The sequence below is a fragment of the Pelobates fuscus genome, chromosome 2, assembly GCF_036172605.1.
Source record: "Pelobates fuscus isolate aPelFus1 chromosome 2, aPelFus1.pri, whole genome shotgun sequence".
Classification (NCBI taxonomy): domain Eukaryota; kingdom Metazoa; phylum Chordata; class Amphibia; order Anura; family Pelobatidae; genus Pelobates; species Pelobates fuscus.
In genome coordinates, this window is record NC_086318.1 from 193,571,165 (window position 1) to 193,590,925 (window position 19,761).

Consider the following 19,761-nt stretch of genomic DNA (forward strand, 5'->3'; position numbering starts at 1 on the left):
GGCAGATCATATGGGTGGGGCATTGTGATGTCACATGGAGGGGGGGGGGGGTGGCGCAATGGGCCACTTGACTGGTTTTGCCCCCCAGGCCTAAGGCTGCCAGCCCTCCCCTGCTTGAGAGGCTGTTTGATTGAATATATCGGATAAGTATATTTGGATACCAATATATTCTATTTTGTTTTACGTCTTAGTAGAAATTGAGGTATCACATATATATATATATACATATATATTTTTTTCTTTATCAAAACAGTACTGCTGCAAAAACTTTATAAATGATTTATCTACAAAATTTTTTTTTATCTTAGCAAAACCTTTATAAAGCTTTTGTGCCTAGGTCTAATGGAAACAGGCTCACAGGATCTCCCCTGCCAGCCCCTGCAGGGCCAGCGCTACCCGAGCGCCGGCCCTGCTGTGTGCCTCCATGGGCCGGTGGGGACATCAAAGATCTCCCTCACCGGCCCACAGGCACTGACATGCGGCCGCCGGCTGGAGAGGAAGGGAGGCAGGAGAGAGGACCGGCGGAGCTCTATCCAGCAGCTCCACCGGGTCCTCTCGCGAGGTCTGAGCGTTGCCGCGGTTACTGCGGCAACGTTCAGATCTCACGAGAGTGAACTCTAGCCTGCAGGCTAGAGTTCACTCTCACCACTGGACCACCAGGGAAGGAAGCATGGTCCACCTCTTCATGGCAGAACGGCTCCCATCATGGCAGAACGGCTCCCCCCCTCCCAGGCTAAAGGTAAGAAGGGAGGGGGGGATATAACTTTTTTTTTTTATTATTATTAATAAAAAAATATATATTTTAATTTAAATACAAAATACATTCACACACACACACAACCCCCAAACACACACAGCACCCACAGACACACACAGCACCCCCAGAAACACACAACACCCACAGCACCCCCAGACACACACAGCACCCTCAGACACACACAGCACCCCCAGACACACAAAGCACCCAAACACACACAGCATCCAAACACACACAGCACCCACAGACACACACAGCACCCCCAGAAACACACAACACCCACAGCACCCCCAGACACACACAGCACCCCCAGACACACACAGCACCCTCAGACACACAAAGCACCCAAACACACACAGCACCACCAGACACACACAGCACACCCAGACACACACAGCACCCCCAGACGCACCCAGCACCTTCAGACACACACAGCGCCTAGACACACACAACACCCACAGCATCCCCAGACACACACAGCACCCTCAGACACACACAGCACCCCCAGACACACACAGCACCCAAACACACACAGCACCCCCAGACACACAAAGCACCCAAACACACACAGCACACCCAGACACACACAGCACCCCCAGACACACACAGCACACCCAGACACACACAGCACACCCAAACACACAGCACCCCCAGACACACACAGCACCCCCAGACACACACACAGCACCCAGACACACACACAGCACCCAGACACGCACACAGCACCCCCACACGCACACAGCACCCCCACACGCACACAGCACCCTCAGACACACACAGCACCCTCAGACACACAGCACTCAGACACACACAGCGCACCCAGACACACACAGCACCCCAGACACACACACAGCACCCAGACACACACACACACAGCACCCAGACACACACACAGCACTCCGAAACACACAAAGCACCCAAACACACACAGCACCCCCAGACACACACAGCACCCCCAGACACACAAAGCACCCCCAGACACACACACAGGACCCAGTCACACACACAGCACCCAGACGCACACAGCACCCCCAGACGCACCCATCACCCTCAGACACACACAGCACCCCCAGACACACACAGCACCCAGACACACATAGCGCACCCACACACGCACAGCACCCTCAGACACACACAGCGCACCCTCAAACACAGCACCCTCGCTCACACACACACACTCCCACATATATATATATATAATAACCCTCAGTGAGTTAACAAAGAAAATTAGAAACCTAGAATGTGACGGCAGATAAAAACACCCTCACACACAGCACCCCTCTTACATACACACACACTGCGCCCCTCACACATACAATACGTCCAAATATATATATATATATCTATGTATATATATATATACACACACACACTACAGCACCCCTCACACTGCACCACTACACACATTACGCTCCAGATACACGCTAGATCCCTTACCCTATATGCACTCTTAATCCTCTATACACACACACACACACACACACACAATCTCCTATACACACTCTGGGTCCTTTACACACTAGAACTCCTACACACACACACACACTGCATTCCTTGTCAGCAAACACATACAACATTCTCTAAACACACCCTCTCTACAACCCCTACACACACTACGTCACCTATACACACACACACTACAGCCCGTATACACACACTCGCTACATCCAGGGACGTTTTAGCCGCGAGGCAAACAAGGCATTTGCTTTGGGCGGCATTTTCCAGGGGGCGGCAAAAAAAGCCGCCCCCAAACGCCCAGGGCAAATGCCTTGTTAGCCTTGCGGCTAACTGACATGCTGGGCTGGGCTGAGCTGCTGAGCGGGCGGCATTGGCGGGCGGGCGGCTGGCGAGGGAGCACTTCCTCTGAGCTGTCTGCTCAGCTCCCTCACGCGCCGCAGAGTGAGGCTGGGAGCCGGAATATGACATCATCTTCCGGCTCCCAGCCTCACTGCGGCGCGCGAGGGAGCTGAGCAGACAGCTCAGAGGAAGTGCTCCCTTGCCAGCCGCCCGCCAGCGCCGCCCGACCGCCCAGCAGCCACTGGACCACCAGGGAGAAAGATGACCCCCCCAGCATTCCCAAAGGTAAGGAGGCTGGGGGAGGTTAAAGTAAAAAAAAAAAAGTGTTAATGTGAGTGCGTGTGTGTGTCTGTTAGTGAGTGTGTGTGTGTGTGTGTCTGTTAGTGAGTGTGAGTGTGTGTGTGTGTCTGTGTATGTCTGTTAGTGTGCATCTGTTAGTGTGTGTTTGTTAGTGTGTGTGTCTGTTAGTGTGTGTGTGTTTGTTAGTGTGTGTGTGTATGTTAGCGTGTGTGTGTTTGTTAGTGTGTGTCTGTTAGTGTGTGTGTTTCTGTTACCTAGTGCATGCATATCTGTCAATGAATGTGTGTGTGTATTTAGAAGGCGGGGTGGGGAGAGGGGTTGGGTGGGGGTGGCGCGGGGGGGAGGGGGACGCCTGAGTTTTGTGCTGGATACCAGGATACACCACTGGCTACATCCCCTATAACACTATGCCCTCTATACACACACTCTCTACAGCCCCTAGCCACACATATTACACCACAAACACAAATTAAATTGACCTATTTACACAATACCACACCACACTCTACACACACGCAAGCAGGCTCCAAACACATGCACCATACGCTTTCCTGGCCCTTTTGTCCTCTGGTATCCCACTTGTGGAGACACCAGAAACAATTTAAAAGCAAACACAGCGCAAGCATGTTATTAAATTTGCTTGCGCTGCGCAGAACAAATTCAGGGCTTTTTTCTAATGCCAGAGCTCTTCATCGCGACTCTGCGCATTGAACCAACATGCTCACTTTGAGAGGGGGTGTGCTTGTAATTAGTGATGACAAAACACACCCTCTCTGGCCCCGCCCCCTTAGGGAGCCGCTCTGATTGAAAAATGCCCGGGCCTAATTTTTTGCCCAGTCCGGCCCTGAATGGAAATGATACTATTTTAGCAGTTTCTGTATTACATACACAATGTTTTACTTACCAGGGAGCTCTGCTGAATAAGTCTGTATATTGATATACAGACGCTCATTAACAATAAAAATGAACTAGACAAAACCGGAAAACCATATTCAATATATACAACGAATACCGCAACAACACGTTACGCAACTTGGTCCTTTCCAAAGACAGAAAACTCTGACTAGAAGTTATACTGATTAACAACATTCTGTGCCAACTGTGATACTGTACAGTACCTGACATTACAATGCATCAGAACACAAACACACATCACAAGTCTGTCAATGCAACATGTGACATCACAATGCATCAGAGCACACACATCGACAGTCCTTCAGGACAACTCATGACATCACAATCTATCAGAGCAGCAGAAAACATAATACAGCAGCAACTGTTGTACTTGCACTGAGTAATAAGAGAAGGTTAAGTACTGATAATGGAAATCAGTAGCATTCCATGCCTCATTAAGACTAAAGGGAGAGCACATTATAAATGGACAAAGGTGGAGGGTAAGAGATTGAAAAGATAAATGTAGTTCTATGATTGCAAGGCGTCTGTCCAGTTACATATATGTCATCAATACATACAGTTGAAAGAAAAAGTATGTGAACCCTTTGGAATGATATGGATTTCTGCACAAATTGGTCATAAAATGTGATCTGATCATCATCTAAGTCACAACAATAGACAATCACAGTCTGCTTAAACTAATAACACACAAATAATGAAATGTTGCCAAGTTTTATTGAACACACCATGTAAACATTCACAGGTGGAAAAAGTATGTGAACCCTTGAATTTAATAACTGGTTGAACCTCCTTTGGCAGCAATAACTTCAACCAAACGTTTCTTGTAGTTGCAGATCAGACGTGCACAACGTTCAGGGGTAATTCTTGACCATTCCTCTTTACAGAACTGTTTCAGTTCAGCAATATTCTTGGGATGTCTGGTGTGAATCACTTTCTTGAGGTCATGCCACAGCATCTCAAGCGGGTTGAGGTCAGGACTCTGACTGGGCCACTTCAGAAGGCGTATTTTCTTCTGTTTAAGCCATTCTGTTGTTGATTTACTTCTATGCTTTGGGTCATTGTCCTGTTGCAACACCCATCTTCTGTTGAGCTTCAGCTGGTAGACAGATGGCCTTAAGTTCTCCTGCAAAATGTCTTGATAAACTTGGGAATTTATTTTTCCTTCAATGATAGCCATCCGTCCAGGCCCTGACGCAGCAAAGCAGCCCCAAACCATAAAGCCCCCACCACCATACTTCACATTTGGGATGAGGTTTTGATGTTGGTGTGCTGTGCCTCTTTTTCGCCACACAAAGTGTTGTGTGTTTCTTCCAAACAACTCAACTTTGGTTTCATCTGTCCACAGAATATTTTGCCAGTACTGATGTGGAACATCCGGGTGCTCTTGTGCAAACTGTAAACGTGCAGCAATGTTTTGTTTGGACAGCAGTGGCTTCCTCTGTGGTATCCTCCAATTAAATCCATTCTTGTTTAGTGTTTTACGTATTGTAGATTCGCTAACAGGGATGTTAGCATTTGCCAGTGACTTTTGTAAGTCTTTAGCTGACACTCTAGGATTCTTCTTCACTCATTGAGCGTCTGAGCTGTGCTCTTGCAGTCATCTTTACAGTACGGCCACTCCTAGGGAGAGTAGCAGCAGTGCTGAACTTTCTCCATTTATAGACAATTTGTCTTACCGTGGACTGATGAACAGCAAGGCTTTTGGAGATACTTTTATAACCCTTTCCAGCTTTATGCAAGTCAACAATTCATAATCGTAGGTCTTCTGACAGCTCTTTTGTGCAAGGCATCATTCACATCAGGCTTCTTGTAAAAAGCAAACCCAGAACTGGTGTGTGTTTTTTAATAGGGCAGGGCAGCTATAACCAACACCTCCAATCTCATCTCATTGATTGGACTCCAGTTGGCTGACATCTCACCATAGGCGTGCGCAGCCTGTTGCATTAGGGTGTGCACCCTAAAGCACAAACACACACGCCGCGTGTATATGTATTTTTATACACACACACACACACATATATATATATATATATATTCACATACACACACGCCGCGTGTATATGTATTTTTATACACACACACACACACACACACACACACATATATATATATATATATATTCACATACACACACACAAATACAAGTATACGTAGGTGCAGTGTATGTGTGTGATTGTGAGCTGAGCTGTGCAGTGTGTGTGATTGTGAGCGGTGCAGCGAGTAAGGGGTGCAGTGTGTGTGATTGCGAGGGGTACAGTGTGGTGTAATTGTGAAGGGTGCAGTGTGTGTGATTGTGAGGGGTACAGTGTATGTAATTGTAAGGGCTACAGTTTGTGTAATTGTGAGGGATTCAGTGTGTGTGGGGTACAGTGTGTATGATTGTGAGGGGTGCACTGTGTGGGCGACAGGGGTTAGGAGGGTGGAGGGGCAGCAACAGGGGTTGGGGGGGTAGAGGGACAGGAGGTGGGGGGGTGGAGGGGCAGTGACAGGAGGTAGCGGGGGTAGACGATTAGTGACAGGGGTTAGGGGGTAGTAACAGGGGTTAGGGTGAGTCTCGCGATCTCCAGGCAGAGCGTTGCCGTGGCAACGCTCTGACAGGCTGGAGATCGCGAGATACTTCAGTCTGCAGCTCACTCCCGGCGGAGCTGCAGACTGAGGATCAGGGCAGACGGACAGGAGGGGCCTCTCACCCGGCGGCATTGTGTGCACGCCGCCGGCCCCCTCCTGTGTCGGGTCCTCGGTCATAGACCGAGGACCCGACATGTTAGTCTGCCCAAAGGTAGTGCAGCACGGGGGTGTGATTAGGGTGTGCCCAGGCACACCCGGCACACCCCGTGCGCACGCCTATGCATCTCACTCCAATTAGCTCTTGGATATGTCATTAGTCTAGGGGTTCACATACATTTTCCACCTGCACTGTGAATGTTTACATGGTGTGCTCAATAAAAACATGGAAACATTTCATTCTTTGTGTGTTATTAGTTTAAGCAGACTTTGATTGTCTATTGTGACTTAGATGATGATAAGATCACATTTTATGACCAATTTGTGCAAAAATCCATATCATTCCAAAGGGTTCACATACTTTTTCTTGCAACTGTATGAATTATTCCAGCTAATTTTGTTCTAGCTAAGACTACTTTTTGCAGTTTCGGGTATGTAAAAGAAGCATATATCAGGTAGACCTAAAATATTGTTATTAAAGGGAGGCTAACAGTTGTTATTTTGCTTCACTTTGGACACTGACTTTGGGATTTCAGTCACCTTTCATTAGACTCATATTCTCCATTAGCTATTTCCATTTTTCAGGATGTTCACATTGCAACTTGCATGTTTTAACTCCTCCAATCCATTCTCCAATGGGTAGTTGAAAAAACTTGCTTTCCAAAATTAAGAGCAATTCAGGGATAGGCTACACATAGAGATTAACAAGAGACACTATATGTCACCTGGTTTCTATTCTGGGTAAAATAAAAATTACCACCTGTTGCTATCTGCAGGGCCGCCATCAGGGGGTGACAACCGTAACGGTTGTCACGGGCCCGGCGGCCCTGGGGGGCCCGACAGCTCGGGCCCCACGTGTGGGGCCCATCGGGTGGCCCACACACTTAGGGCCAGCCGATGAGCCCCCTCCTTCAGGGGCCCGGTCAGCGCTGTGGCCGTGGTATAGCGCGACCGGGCCCCTTTAAAAAAAAAAAAAAAACGCCGCAAGTGCTGCTGGGAGGAAGTAGTCACTTCCTCCCAGCACACTCCGCGCGGGAGGAGCGCGCGCGCGCAAATGAAGGAGTCATGCCGACTCCCATCATCCCCAGCCACCCTCCTGCAAAGGTAAGAGACAGGAGGGTGGCTAGAAAATGAGCACTGTGTATGTCTGTATGTATGTCTATGTATGTGTCTGTCTGTAAGTCTGTATACATGTGTCTGTATGTATATGTATGTATGTATGTATGTATGTATGTGTGTATGTGTATGTCTGTATGTATGTCTGTGGATGTATGTCTGTATACATGTATGTGTATGTATGTGTGCCTGTATGTATGTATGTGTATGTATGTGTGCCTGTATGTATGTGTATGTATGTGTGCCTGTATGTATGTGTATGTATGTGTGCCTGTATGTATGTGTATGTATGTGTGCCTGTATGTATGTGTATGTATGTGTGCCTGTATGTATGTGTATGTATGTGTGCCTGTATGTATGTATGTATGTATGTATGTATGTCTGTGTATGTATGTATACATGTGTCTGTATGTATATGTATGTATATATGTATATATGTATGTGTATGTGTATGTCTATGTATGTGTCTGTATGTATGTCTGTCTGTGTATGTATATGTATGTATGTCTGTGTATGTATGTATTCATGTCTGTCTGTATGCATGTATGTATGTCTGTATGTGTCTGTATGTCTGTATGTATGTATGTATGTGTCTGTATGTCCGTATGCATGTATGTCTATGTATGTCTGTATGTCCGTATGTCTATGTCTGTATGCATGTGTGTATGCATGTATGTATGTATGTGTATGTATGTCTGTCTGTATGTATGTGTATGCCTGACTGTCTGGATGCATGCATGCATGTATGTATGTCTATGTCTGTCTGTCTGACTGCATGCATGTATGCCTATGTATGTATGTATGTCTGTCTGTGTGTGTATGTATATGTGTGTGTATGTACGTCTGTATGTCAGTATGAATGTATGTCTGCATATCATTATGAACGTATGTCTGTATGCATGTATGTCAGTCTGTATGTGTGAATTTATGTCTGTATGTCATTATGAATGTATGTGTGTATGGGTGTCTGTATGTCTGTATGTATGAATGTGTGTATGTATGTATGTATGTCGGTGTCTGTATGTATGTATGTGTCTTTATGTCTTCATGCATGAGTGTCTGTATGTATGTTAGTATGTGCCTGTCTTTTACTATGTATGCTGGTGTGTATGTCTCAGTATGTGTGTGTCAGTATGTATGCCTGTATGCGTGTATGTCTGTTTCCGTATGTGTGTCTGTTAGTATGCATCTGTGTCCTTTTGTATCAGTGTGTGTGTTTGTGTCTGTGTATGTATTCCTGTGGGCGGTATTTGGAGGTGGACCCAGTGGGCGGTATTTGGAGGCGGGCCCCTGGGGGCCCAGACCCTGAGCTGAGTTAGGGGCCCCAAAATTTCTGGTGGCGGCCCTGGCTATCTGACTAAAATATTAAATAAGACTCAGCTATATATATTGTGCAACAATATGTAAAAAACTAAAACTCTCAATTCAGCCTATATTATCTTGAAAACGCCAGCTGAGCTTGGGCGAAAAGCGTAGAACTTTGTTTTTGCCAGCATCCATCACAGAATATACAGACTATTCGAGCGGTGTTTCATCTTTGCGTCCCTTCGGTCTGGCTAACTTCTGTATGGCTTGGTTTCGAAGACTTGAACTGAACAAGCTGCCCGACGGAGTGGTAACATACCCTTGTGAATGAACTGCTTGTCGATTGGATACATGCTATTTTAATTGGATATTTGAAGACATACACCACTATATTTTACTGTGTAAGAGTTCTCATTAAGGGGTTTTTTTTTTTTTATTTGTCAATAAATTTACAGTGTTACACTATATTTTGCTTTTTGTATCTTTTTAAGGTACCGTACATTGGAATACTATAACAGACTGAATACAAAGTATCCTATTAATTGGATAACATCAAGTCGAATACAAACTATCAAATACCTCAAAAATCCACGGCTGTGGAGGTGGAAAATCCATTTTGGAACTCTGGACTATACTAATTTGATGACATTAAGGCTACCCCGAGACACGGTTTTCTGGAACTATTGATTAAGCGCTGACACTTTATTTTTGTTAAAATTTGCTAGGGAATTTCCTTTTAAGTGTATAGCAGCTATTTTTAATGAATTTTATATTTTGATAATTTGAATTTTTAATATTATTGCGCTCTTTTGTTTTATATATTTTCTTTATTAAAAAATATTCTACATTTTAGCAATAATGCCTACCTGTTGGCATAGTGTATGTATTTTTCAATACATACTTGTAATGTTAGGTACATGGGGCACTAGGGGCAACTTGTGATTGCACATTAAGCGTGTATGTGTGGAGCAACAATTTTATATTGTCCTGGTTGAGATGCTATAGCAATTATTTGGAAAACGTGTCTTTTTCATTACATATGCTCAATTTCCAAAATGGTAAATACTAAATAGTGGATTTTTCACACACACACAACTACCACTGTTGGTATTAAACGGTTTATTCTGTAATTGTGCTAGTTCCATATACTACCCCAATGTAAAGCATGACATGAAGCCAGAGGAATGCCTTTGGGGTACCTCAGGCGTGTTTGTACCTACCTAATGCACAACAAAAATAAACAATAATAAATATAAAAAATAGTAGTACATAGAGATGGACAGGAAACTGGGCATATATGTTCATGGTTTTACTAGAATAGAAAAAGCTGCAAACTCTGAAGCAATAAGGCGAAATTTCAAATAGGTGCCAAAAAAATAACATAAGCTTCCATTGGAGCATTCAGCAGTACATAAAGCAAATCCTAACTGGGAAAAAAAATGTTTTAACATGCACTCTCTTTAAAATAAAGAATACAAGAAGCAATGAGTTTAATTTACTCTTAGTAGGTTTGTAATTTCAAAATGTTTCATGTAAAATGAAAAATTCCGGTCTATTACCAAATTAAAAAATGCTAAAGTCTGAAAACTGATGGCTAATTTTAGTTCAAAACGTCTAATGATTAAAGCAGATTGTGTGCAGTCTGCACCTGTTTATAAATATGAATCTCTTGATACATAGCTAAATCCACTCCAGACTGTTCATTCTCTACAGAATGCAGGCCTATAAAATGAAAGGCTCAAATATAAATACCTTATGCTCCTTTTTCTCCTATCAGACACAAGATTCATTAACAAAGGAACCATACTGGGTTCCGCAAGCTGTGGGTCCCCACTACTCTGAGCTATGGTGAAAACAGTGATGTATTGTATTACTCTACTTATATCTCAAAACCTATAAACCCTTAGGAAAATAAAGGCTTTAATAAAATGTACTAGATATTTTGCCAGAAGTCTTCCAATTCATACATTAATGGAAGAAGGAATTTACAGAATAAAACCTGACAGGGTGAACAGTATGACTGAAACATATATATGAGACAATGAAGGAATTCAGTAAAATATTTGTATTATATTCACCGTGGGTTGAAACCAAGGAAAAGCGTTTGGTATTTTTGTGTCTATGTCCTCTACTTCCTTGTCTTATTTCTTTTCCTGATGTCATGTCTTTGCTTATAGTCATATTACTTTCTATTTGGCTGTTGCATTTAAAAGCATTAATGGGTCCTGGCCCGATTGCATTTCTGTGATCTATCTCTCATTAGTTGTCTTGATGTCAATATATTGCCAATTCCTTTCTCTGCGATCACAAGGCCTGGAAGAGCTAGTCAGGCAGTCCACCCGATCGGGATTGCCGGGCAAGGTAAGTATCCCAAACCTCAGTTTTTAAAGCCACGGGTCTCTTTAGGCTGCCACCATTTAAAATGTCTATTTTTTAAAGGGGAACTGTCACTTCCCAGGAATTGTATTATTATGTTTACTTATCCCTATATTTAACAAATATGCAGTTCTGATGTGTGAAAGATAAAACTAAATGTAGAAATCCACACCTCTTTAACTTGCAACTGGGCACCTCCACCTTAGCTCCTTGTCAATCATTGATTTAAGCTTTGCACCTGGCAGTCAGCATGAAGACATTGTGTAGAAAAGAGGAGAAATGAAACAATATTTCTATGTATCCTTTTCGTTTGCAATGCTTGCCCTGGCTTTGCCTTGTCTAAACTGTATTGTATTATTGTACTGATGTAAAGAGATGAATGCAAGTTATAGATAATGTTAATGTTTTATTCAATGGTGTAAATGCCAGAGACAAGAGAGTTACTGTGTAATTTTTTATATTTTTCGTACTATGTGGCTGCCCACATTCATTATTAACAAGACCACCAAAACTCATCCAGAGCTTCTCATCCCCACGCAAAACTGACCGCTTAGCCTGTGAGCGTGGCTGTCACCCTGTCAACATGTAGAATGATGGAAAATACATTGCTTGAATTATTTATAAACTTGTGATGTGATATGATATAATATTGTAATATCTTTATATTGTAATATGTATACAGTTGCAAGAAAAAGTATGTGAACCCTTTGGAATGATATGGATTTCTGCGCAAATTGGTCATAAAATGTGATCTGATCATCATCTAAGTCACAACAATAGACAATCAGTCTGCTTAAACTAATAACACACAAAGAATGAAATGTTGCCATGTTTTATTGAACACACCATGTAAACATTCACAGGTGTGTTCAATAAAAGGTGGAAAAAGTATGTGAACCCTTGGATTTAATAACTGTTTGAACCTCCTTCTGCAGCAATAACTCCAACCAAACGTTTCCTGTAGTTGCAGATCAGACGTGCACAACGGTCATGAGTAATTCTTGACCATTCCTCTTTACAGAACTGTTTCAGTTCAGCAATATTCTTGGGATGTCTGGTGTGAATCCCTTTCTTGAGGTCATGCCACAGCATCTCAATCGGGTTGAGGTCAGGACTCTGACTGGGCCACTTCAGAATATATATAAAACCAATATAGTGGTTATAAAATAGGCAAACATAGTCACAAAGGCACAACATGGGCAACAACAAAATAGTTACCTTGGATGTCATCATTGAAAGTGCAGTACTGATTGCGATATTTATTCAGAAGGCGAAAAGCGTTGGCATTAGCAAAATCTTCGAATTGAATAAGGCAGTTCATGCCATACCTAAATAAAAGAAAAAAAGTATATGTATATGAAATAGTATAACTTATTGATATTTACTGGTTACATGAACTTAGTGGCATATATGAAATTTCATTATATAATTCAGGAGTTTATTTCAATGGTTCACAAGTTCAGCCACCATCATGTACCGTTTGTCACAATGCTGCTTTCATTGTATTGAAATTTGTAACTGCAGCCACAGCAGTTAAAACTGTTCAAATGTAATTGTTGTTTTGGGTTGGTGCATGTAGATTTGAGTTCCTGGGTTTATTTTCACATGTCCATGACAAGAACAGCTGATTTTCAAGTTGAATCTGTGCACGATCAGTATTGTTTCAGGCTGGGTAATGACACCACAATGACGCTGCCAGAAGTGGAGTTACACCTATAGCAGAAAAGGGGTTACCTCCAGCAGCTAAGGAGTTCAACTCTGATAAACGCTGCACATACAGACTCCAGGCACCATGGTCACTTCAAATCACTGGTCATGGTGGTCATGGTGCTTGGAGTAACCCTTTAGGTTTAGGTATTAAAAGACGTTCTGGGGCAAAGTTTGTGCAAGAACACTCTGTTGGTTTCCATGGTTATTACTTTACTTTTAGACCTTTGCCCAAGAATTGCCCTGTAGAAATTTCTTTAAATAACAAGTGGCAACGTGTACCTTTTCAGCTGTTGGATCAATGTTATATTTCCATCACGTACATGTAATGCTTTAATATTAAAAAAATAATCCTTAACATACGTAGGAATAGAGTTACACTTGTCTCAGTTAAAAACGAAAGTCTTATTAGCACCACGCTTATGTAAGCTGGGGAGTTCTGTTCAAAATATGTTTACAGCCAACTTCATGATATAGAAAATAAATGCATTTTCACCCCAAACACAACTTTATTTAATTTTACGTTTTTCTTCTTTTAAAATAAATTCCTACGGACAAATAAGTTATTAATACTTTGATTTTTATGACTTCTGTGGTTTTACATTGCAAGTCCACCCATTGTTGGAATTCTCTCATTTAAAGGATAAAAATCTAGTGGGAAATTGAATAAAGCTATCAAAACATGCTTCAGCGAGACAAGCAATTTAAAAGAACTAAAATGAAAAACGAATATGACTTTGAAGCAAAAAAGTAGATCTTTCCTTGCTTGTCAATTATTTCTTACCAGTAAAAAATTGTAATAAAAGCATTAGTATGATTATTTTCATACACTTTAGTGCAAACATTTTAAATAACAATCATTAAATAATCAGATTTTTATAAGACAGAGTAAAGAGTAAAGAGACAATCCACTGTTCAAATTTAAAAAAAAAAATGTTTTAAATCACTGCTTAGATGTGCCTCCAATGTAAACATGCATGCATTTTATTAAAAAATAAAAAAAAAGGCTGCAGCTCTCTTGTTTAAAGCCTTTGAACGCCCACCCCTTCTTCTCCATCCCAGACTTATTATGGCTGTCCAATCACAGACTTCCCAATGCAGCTCAATGAGAAGTCATTTCAAGTCAGGTGCTCTGGGCAACTGCCGGCGGCCACTTGAGTTTAGCTCCACTGAGCTAAACAGACAGGAAGAAACAGGACCTGTTGTCTAATTGACAGCCAGGGGAATGTACGAAGGTTATTAAACGAAGTGCCAATTTATATTGGAGTCTGCACTTTTTTGTTATATGAAAGGGCATACTCTTCCTACATAAAGCACTTCAGCGCGATGATCTGGAGTGTCCCTTTAAAACTTGCTAAATGCATTCACACTTGACATAGGATAGGACAAAAAGCTGATTTGGCCCTCCCTTCAAATAACTTGGGACTCGTGGTTGCAGTATGACCCAAGTAAATCAACTTTCACTGCAAAAACTACAAATGTTGCTATGTATCCACCGTGACACACTTTTTCTTATGTTATCTTTCTCGTGTGTTTTCTTGCTGCTCTCTTTTTTTATTTTTATTTTTTATTTTATTTTTTTACACCTTCATGTCTATACTCTTATACTCCTCTTCTATCTTTTTAGAGATGCTATTTTTTTTAATACAGCCTTAACACAAGTGGAGGAGAGAGCTGGATTGACACCTTGATTTACTGACTGTTCCTAAAAGTCCCTGTACTATTACCTGTGTTCATGTGAGGTATATTATTGTATAAAATATTCTTAAGCAAATACAGATTGTGCTCTGCTGCTGGTCTATGGAAAAGATGCACTACACCTCCACTGTACAAATTGTATGTACTAGGTTGCTGGGGTGGGGATTGGCGATTGACACTACTTGAACACAACACTGTTATTGTTCTGTCTTATTGTTGTATTTTTTTGTTAGGACTGTTTGTACTTATTCATTAATTGTATGCTGTAAACATTTTTAGATTGCTTGTGGAGTACTAAATGGATTTTTTATTTAAAAAAAAAAAAAAAAGTGATTTTGAAATTTTCTAAACGTGTTTTCTGCAATACACCCCCATACTGGTAACTCCATGTCTTAATCATATGCTTGTTATTGGGCCTAAAAATATATTTTTAATAGTAAAGACAGCAAAACAGTTACTTTTTTTTTCAGAGTTGCTTTCATACCAACCTATAGTAGTCCTTCTAAAAACTACCCAGAGCCCTTAGTTCTACTGAACAAATCTCTGCTTAATCCCTACATGTACCTCACTTTTGTTGTTCTGCTCCAGCTTCCTATTGCATTTTGGGCTCATTCTGCTAAACATTACAATGCCATTGTTGCATTACCCCACAAGGCACTTTGACATTACCAAGGTATACTCACATCAGTACAAAATATACAGTGACTTCATAGTACAAGCATTGCCACGCACAACTCACCAGGACGTCATGCACCTCTTCATATTAGGTTATGTTAGAACACCTGCTTTTAGGTCATGCTCTGACAGTTAGTGCTAATCATAATTTCTACAACATTCAGATCCCCTTCTTTTCTCCACTAGACCTAATAATCTAGGATTATTAACTAATCATTTGGCTGTAGGCATTTCCTTTAGCTTCATAAATAGCAGAGCTGCAGAGCATGCATGTCCATGTGTCAATATCACTAATATCAATATCATGTACATATTTTCTCATAGTAGAGGCCCTAGGCGCTACCTTTTCCTTATACCAGTTATGATCGGTTTAAGTGCTTTCGATGGTGCCCATTCTGCTGTCTCCTTTGCCCCCTCCTCCAGTCTCAGCTTCAATGCACAAGCCTTTCACTGGGGAGCTGACAGCCCCCCAAAGAACTTGAAAAAGACCCTTAGGGGTCGAAACGTTGATTTTGTTCATGGATGTATTGAAATTTTTTTCACTTGAATAAACCAGTTTCCACTTTACTGAAGACTTGTGAGTGTACCCCTGACTTTATATTTCTTTCTTTCTCTCTCTCTCTCTCTCTCTCTCTCTCTCTCTCTCTCTCTCTCTCTCTCTCTATATATATATATATATATATATATAAATATATATTATTTTTTATTTTATTTTTTTTAATTGGTGTATTATTTTATATATATATATTACACAAGATCCAGCTCACTCACCTATTCACTAAATGGCCACTTCAATGTTGACAGATTTTATTATTTATTTTTAAGTTTTTTTAAAAAAAAATCACCTAATCTAGGCAAAAATATTGGGGGTTTAGTTACATTATATGATCATACATTGCATAAGCTCGCCACACCGTCAATGTACCCCATCTTTGGCAGGTCCTACTCTAACATCCTAATGTCTGCTCTTATGAGATTGACCCACTTACCTGGGGGGAAAAAAATCCATCTGGGGCTCTCTGCAGTACAAGACTCCCAAATATATATAAAAAAACTTAAAAATAACTAATAAAATCTATCAACATTGAAGTTGCTGTTTAGTGAATAGGTGAGTGGGCTGGATCTTGTGTATTGTATAATTTGGCCGCGAGCAGCACCCCCATTAGTGCAGCCTCCCCCTCTGTTTTATATATATATATACACATATATATATATATATATATTTGGGAGTCTAGCCAACTCCTTGGTTTTGCACCCCTCCCTGTCACATGTGCCTCATCCCAGGGCACTATTTAGCCTTGTACTGCAGAGAGCCTCAGATGGAATTTCTTTCCCCAAGTAAGTGGGTTAATCTCATAAGAGCAGACATTAGGCTGTTAGAGTAGGACCTGCCAAAGATGGGGTACATTGACGGTGTGGCGGGCTTATGCAATGTATGATCATATAATGTAACTAAACCCCCATTATTTTAGCCTAGATTAGGTGTTTTAAAACAAATCTTTTAAAAAAAAATATATATATATGTCAACATTGAAGTTGCCGTTAAGTGAATAGGTGAGTGCGCTGGATCTTGTGTATTGTATAATTTGGCCCCCAGCAGCACCCCATTTATGCATGTTTGGGTGAGTGCAGCCTCCCCCTCTGTTTATATATATATATATATATATATATATATATATATATATTAAAATACACACACACTACATAGCACAATCATGACACAATGGGGCTGGCATATATTATTATTTTTTTAATTCTTTATTTTTCTTGTGCGTGTGATTACAACATGCTTGTAGCGCCACAACAGCATGTACAAGCTTTTCAGTGTCATACAGTCAAACAATGTCATGGCAGTTTAACCCCTTGAAGACGCAGGACGGTTCAGGACCGTCATCGGCATTTTTGCGTTGCCGACCGACGACGGTCCTGAACCGTCCTAAATTTAAAATGTACTTACCCGATCGCCGTCGTTCCCCCGGCGGCGATCGGCGTTGCTCCCGGTGTGGGGAGACTGCCTGCAGCCCAGACAGTCTCCCCATGGCGGTTTAGGACCCCTGGGGCCATGTGATCGCCCAACAGGGCGACCACATGGTCACAATAGGTGTCCTAGTCTCTGCCTGCAGGGGGACTGTCTGTGCTGACAGGCAGTCTCCCTGCCAGTGTAAAATCATAAAAAAATTTAAAGTTATAGTTAATAAAAAAAAATATATTATTATATATGTGTATATATATGATATATAGACATATATTATACCTATATAATATATGTCTATATATCATATATATAATGTCATGCTAAGTGTATTTTTATATTAATATGTACATATATTAATATAAAAATACACTTATAATTAATTTGCACACGTATATATATAATATATATAATAACTATATATATTGTATATATATATTATTATAAAATACGAATAATAAATAATTTAAATTAAATTAAAAAAATTAAAAATAATAATAAAAAATTGAAAAAAAATTATATATCTATACGAAATTTTATTCTAACTGTATTTTGATATTAATATATATATATTTATATCAAAATACACTTAGAATGAAATTGTATATATATCTATGTATATTTAAATAAATAAAAAGAATGCGAACTATTCATATGTCGATATACAAAATTACATAAATAATTATATAAATATACACGTAGACTTCAAATATATAAATATGCATATATATTTAAATTCTACGTGCGTATTTAGGTAATATTTTTACATAATTAAGTTATTTTATTGATTGCAATTTAAGGGACCTGCCTGCCAACCCAGGCCGAAAGACCAGAGAATTTAATTTGCTATCACTGTATTTTACCCTGTAACGTTCTACGACACCCTAAAACATGTACATGGGGGGTACTGTTTTATTCGGGAGACTTCGCTGAACACAAATATTAGTGATTCAAAACAGTAAAACATATCACAGCGATGATATTGTCAGTGAAAGTGACTTTTTTTGCATTTTTCACACACAAACAGCACTTTTACTGATGATATAATTGTTGTGATACATTTTCCAGTTTTGAAACACTAATATTTGTGTTCAGCAAAGTCTCCTGAGTAGAACAGGACCCCCCATGTACAGGTTTTATAGCGTTTTTGAAAGTTACAGGGTCAAATATATAGGTCAAATATTTTTACATTGAAAATGGCCAGGTTGGTTACGTTGCCTTTGAGAGCGTATGGTAGCCCAGGAATGAGAATTACCCCCATGATGGCATACCATTTGCAAAAGAAGACAACCCAAGGTATTGCAAATGGGGTAAGTCCAGTCGTTTTTAGTAACCACTTAGTCACAAACACTGGCCAAAATTAGCGTTCAATTTAGTTTTTTACTTTTTTCACACACAAACAAATATGAACGCTAACTTTGGCCAGTGTTTGCGACTAAGTGGCTACTAAAAAAGTCTGGACATACCCCATATTGAATACCCTGGGTTGTCTACTTTTAAAAAAATATGTACATGTGGGGTGTTATTTAGCAATTTATGACAGATAACAGTGTTACAATGTCACTATTGATACATTTTAAAAATGTATGTTTTGAAACCGCAATATCCTACTTGTACTTATAGCCCTATAACATGCAAAAAAAAAGCAAAAAGCATGTAAACACTGGGTATTTTTGAACTCAGGACAACATTTTGAATCTATTTAGCAGTTTTTTTCATTCGCTTTTGTAGATGAGTAAAAGATTTTTCACATAAAATTCAAAAAACGTGTATTTTTTTCAATTTTTCATCATATTTTTTCATTTTTTTTAAATTAAATTAGATGAGATTATATAAATAATGGTATGTAAAGAAAGCCCATTTTGTCCTGAAAAAAACAATATATAATTTGTATGGGAACAGTAAATGAGAGAGCGGAAAATTACAGCTAAACACAAACACCACAAAAGTGTCAAAAAGATGCCTGGTCGCAAATGTACAACATCGCAAAAAAAGTCCAGTCCTTAAGGGGTTAAACAGCACATTTCAATTTTTTTTTTTTAAGATATAACAGGCTTGGTACAAGTGAATAAAACTGTGATAACTGAGTTATGCATGCTTAGTTAAATGGTTATAAAATTATTAAAAGTACAAAAAAAAAGAGTATAAGTGAACAAGAGGTGTCAGACCGGTCTCAAAGGTTTTTAAAATCTGATTTGACTACTCTGCTGGTAAAGCATGAACAGAACATGCATGAGTTACTAATGTATATGTTAGTGATCATAAGACATTCCTGCATCTAGTATAGTTAAGCTATATTTAGTATACCTGTTAAAATAAGGTGGGTCTGTCAGTTAGGTTACAGGCTGGTATAAGACCATATCTACCATATTATAAAACAGCCTAGCAGTGATAAGTGCATTCAAGCTCTAGAAGCTGA

General features: G+C 40.4%; 1 protein-coding gene across 1 annotated transcript in view; it reads right to left on the reverse strand.

Moving 5' to 3' along the window:
* ME1 (malic enzyme 1) overlaps positions 1 to 19,761 on the reverse strand; it is a 460,205-nt gene that overhangs the window by 114,933 nt on the left and 325,511 nt on the right. The window contains exon 7 of the mRNA XM_063441145.1: positions 12,509 to 12,618. Within this exon, the coding sequence (XP_063297215.1) occupies positions 12,509 to 12,618 (110 nt within the window). The remainder of the gene's footprint in view (positions 1 to 12,508; positions 12,619 to 19,761) is intronic.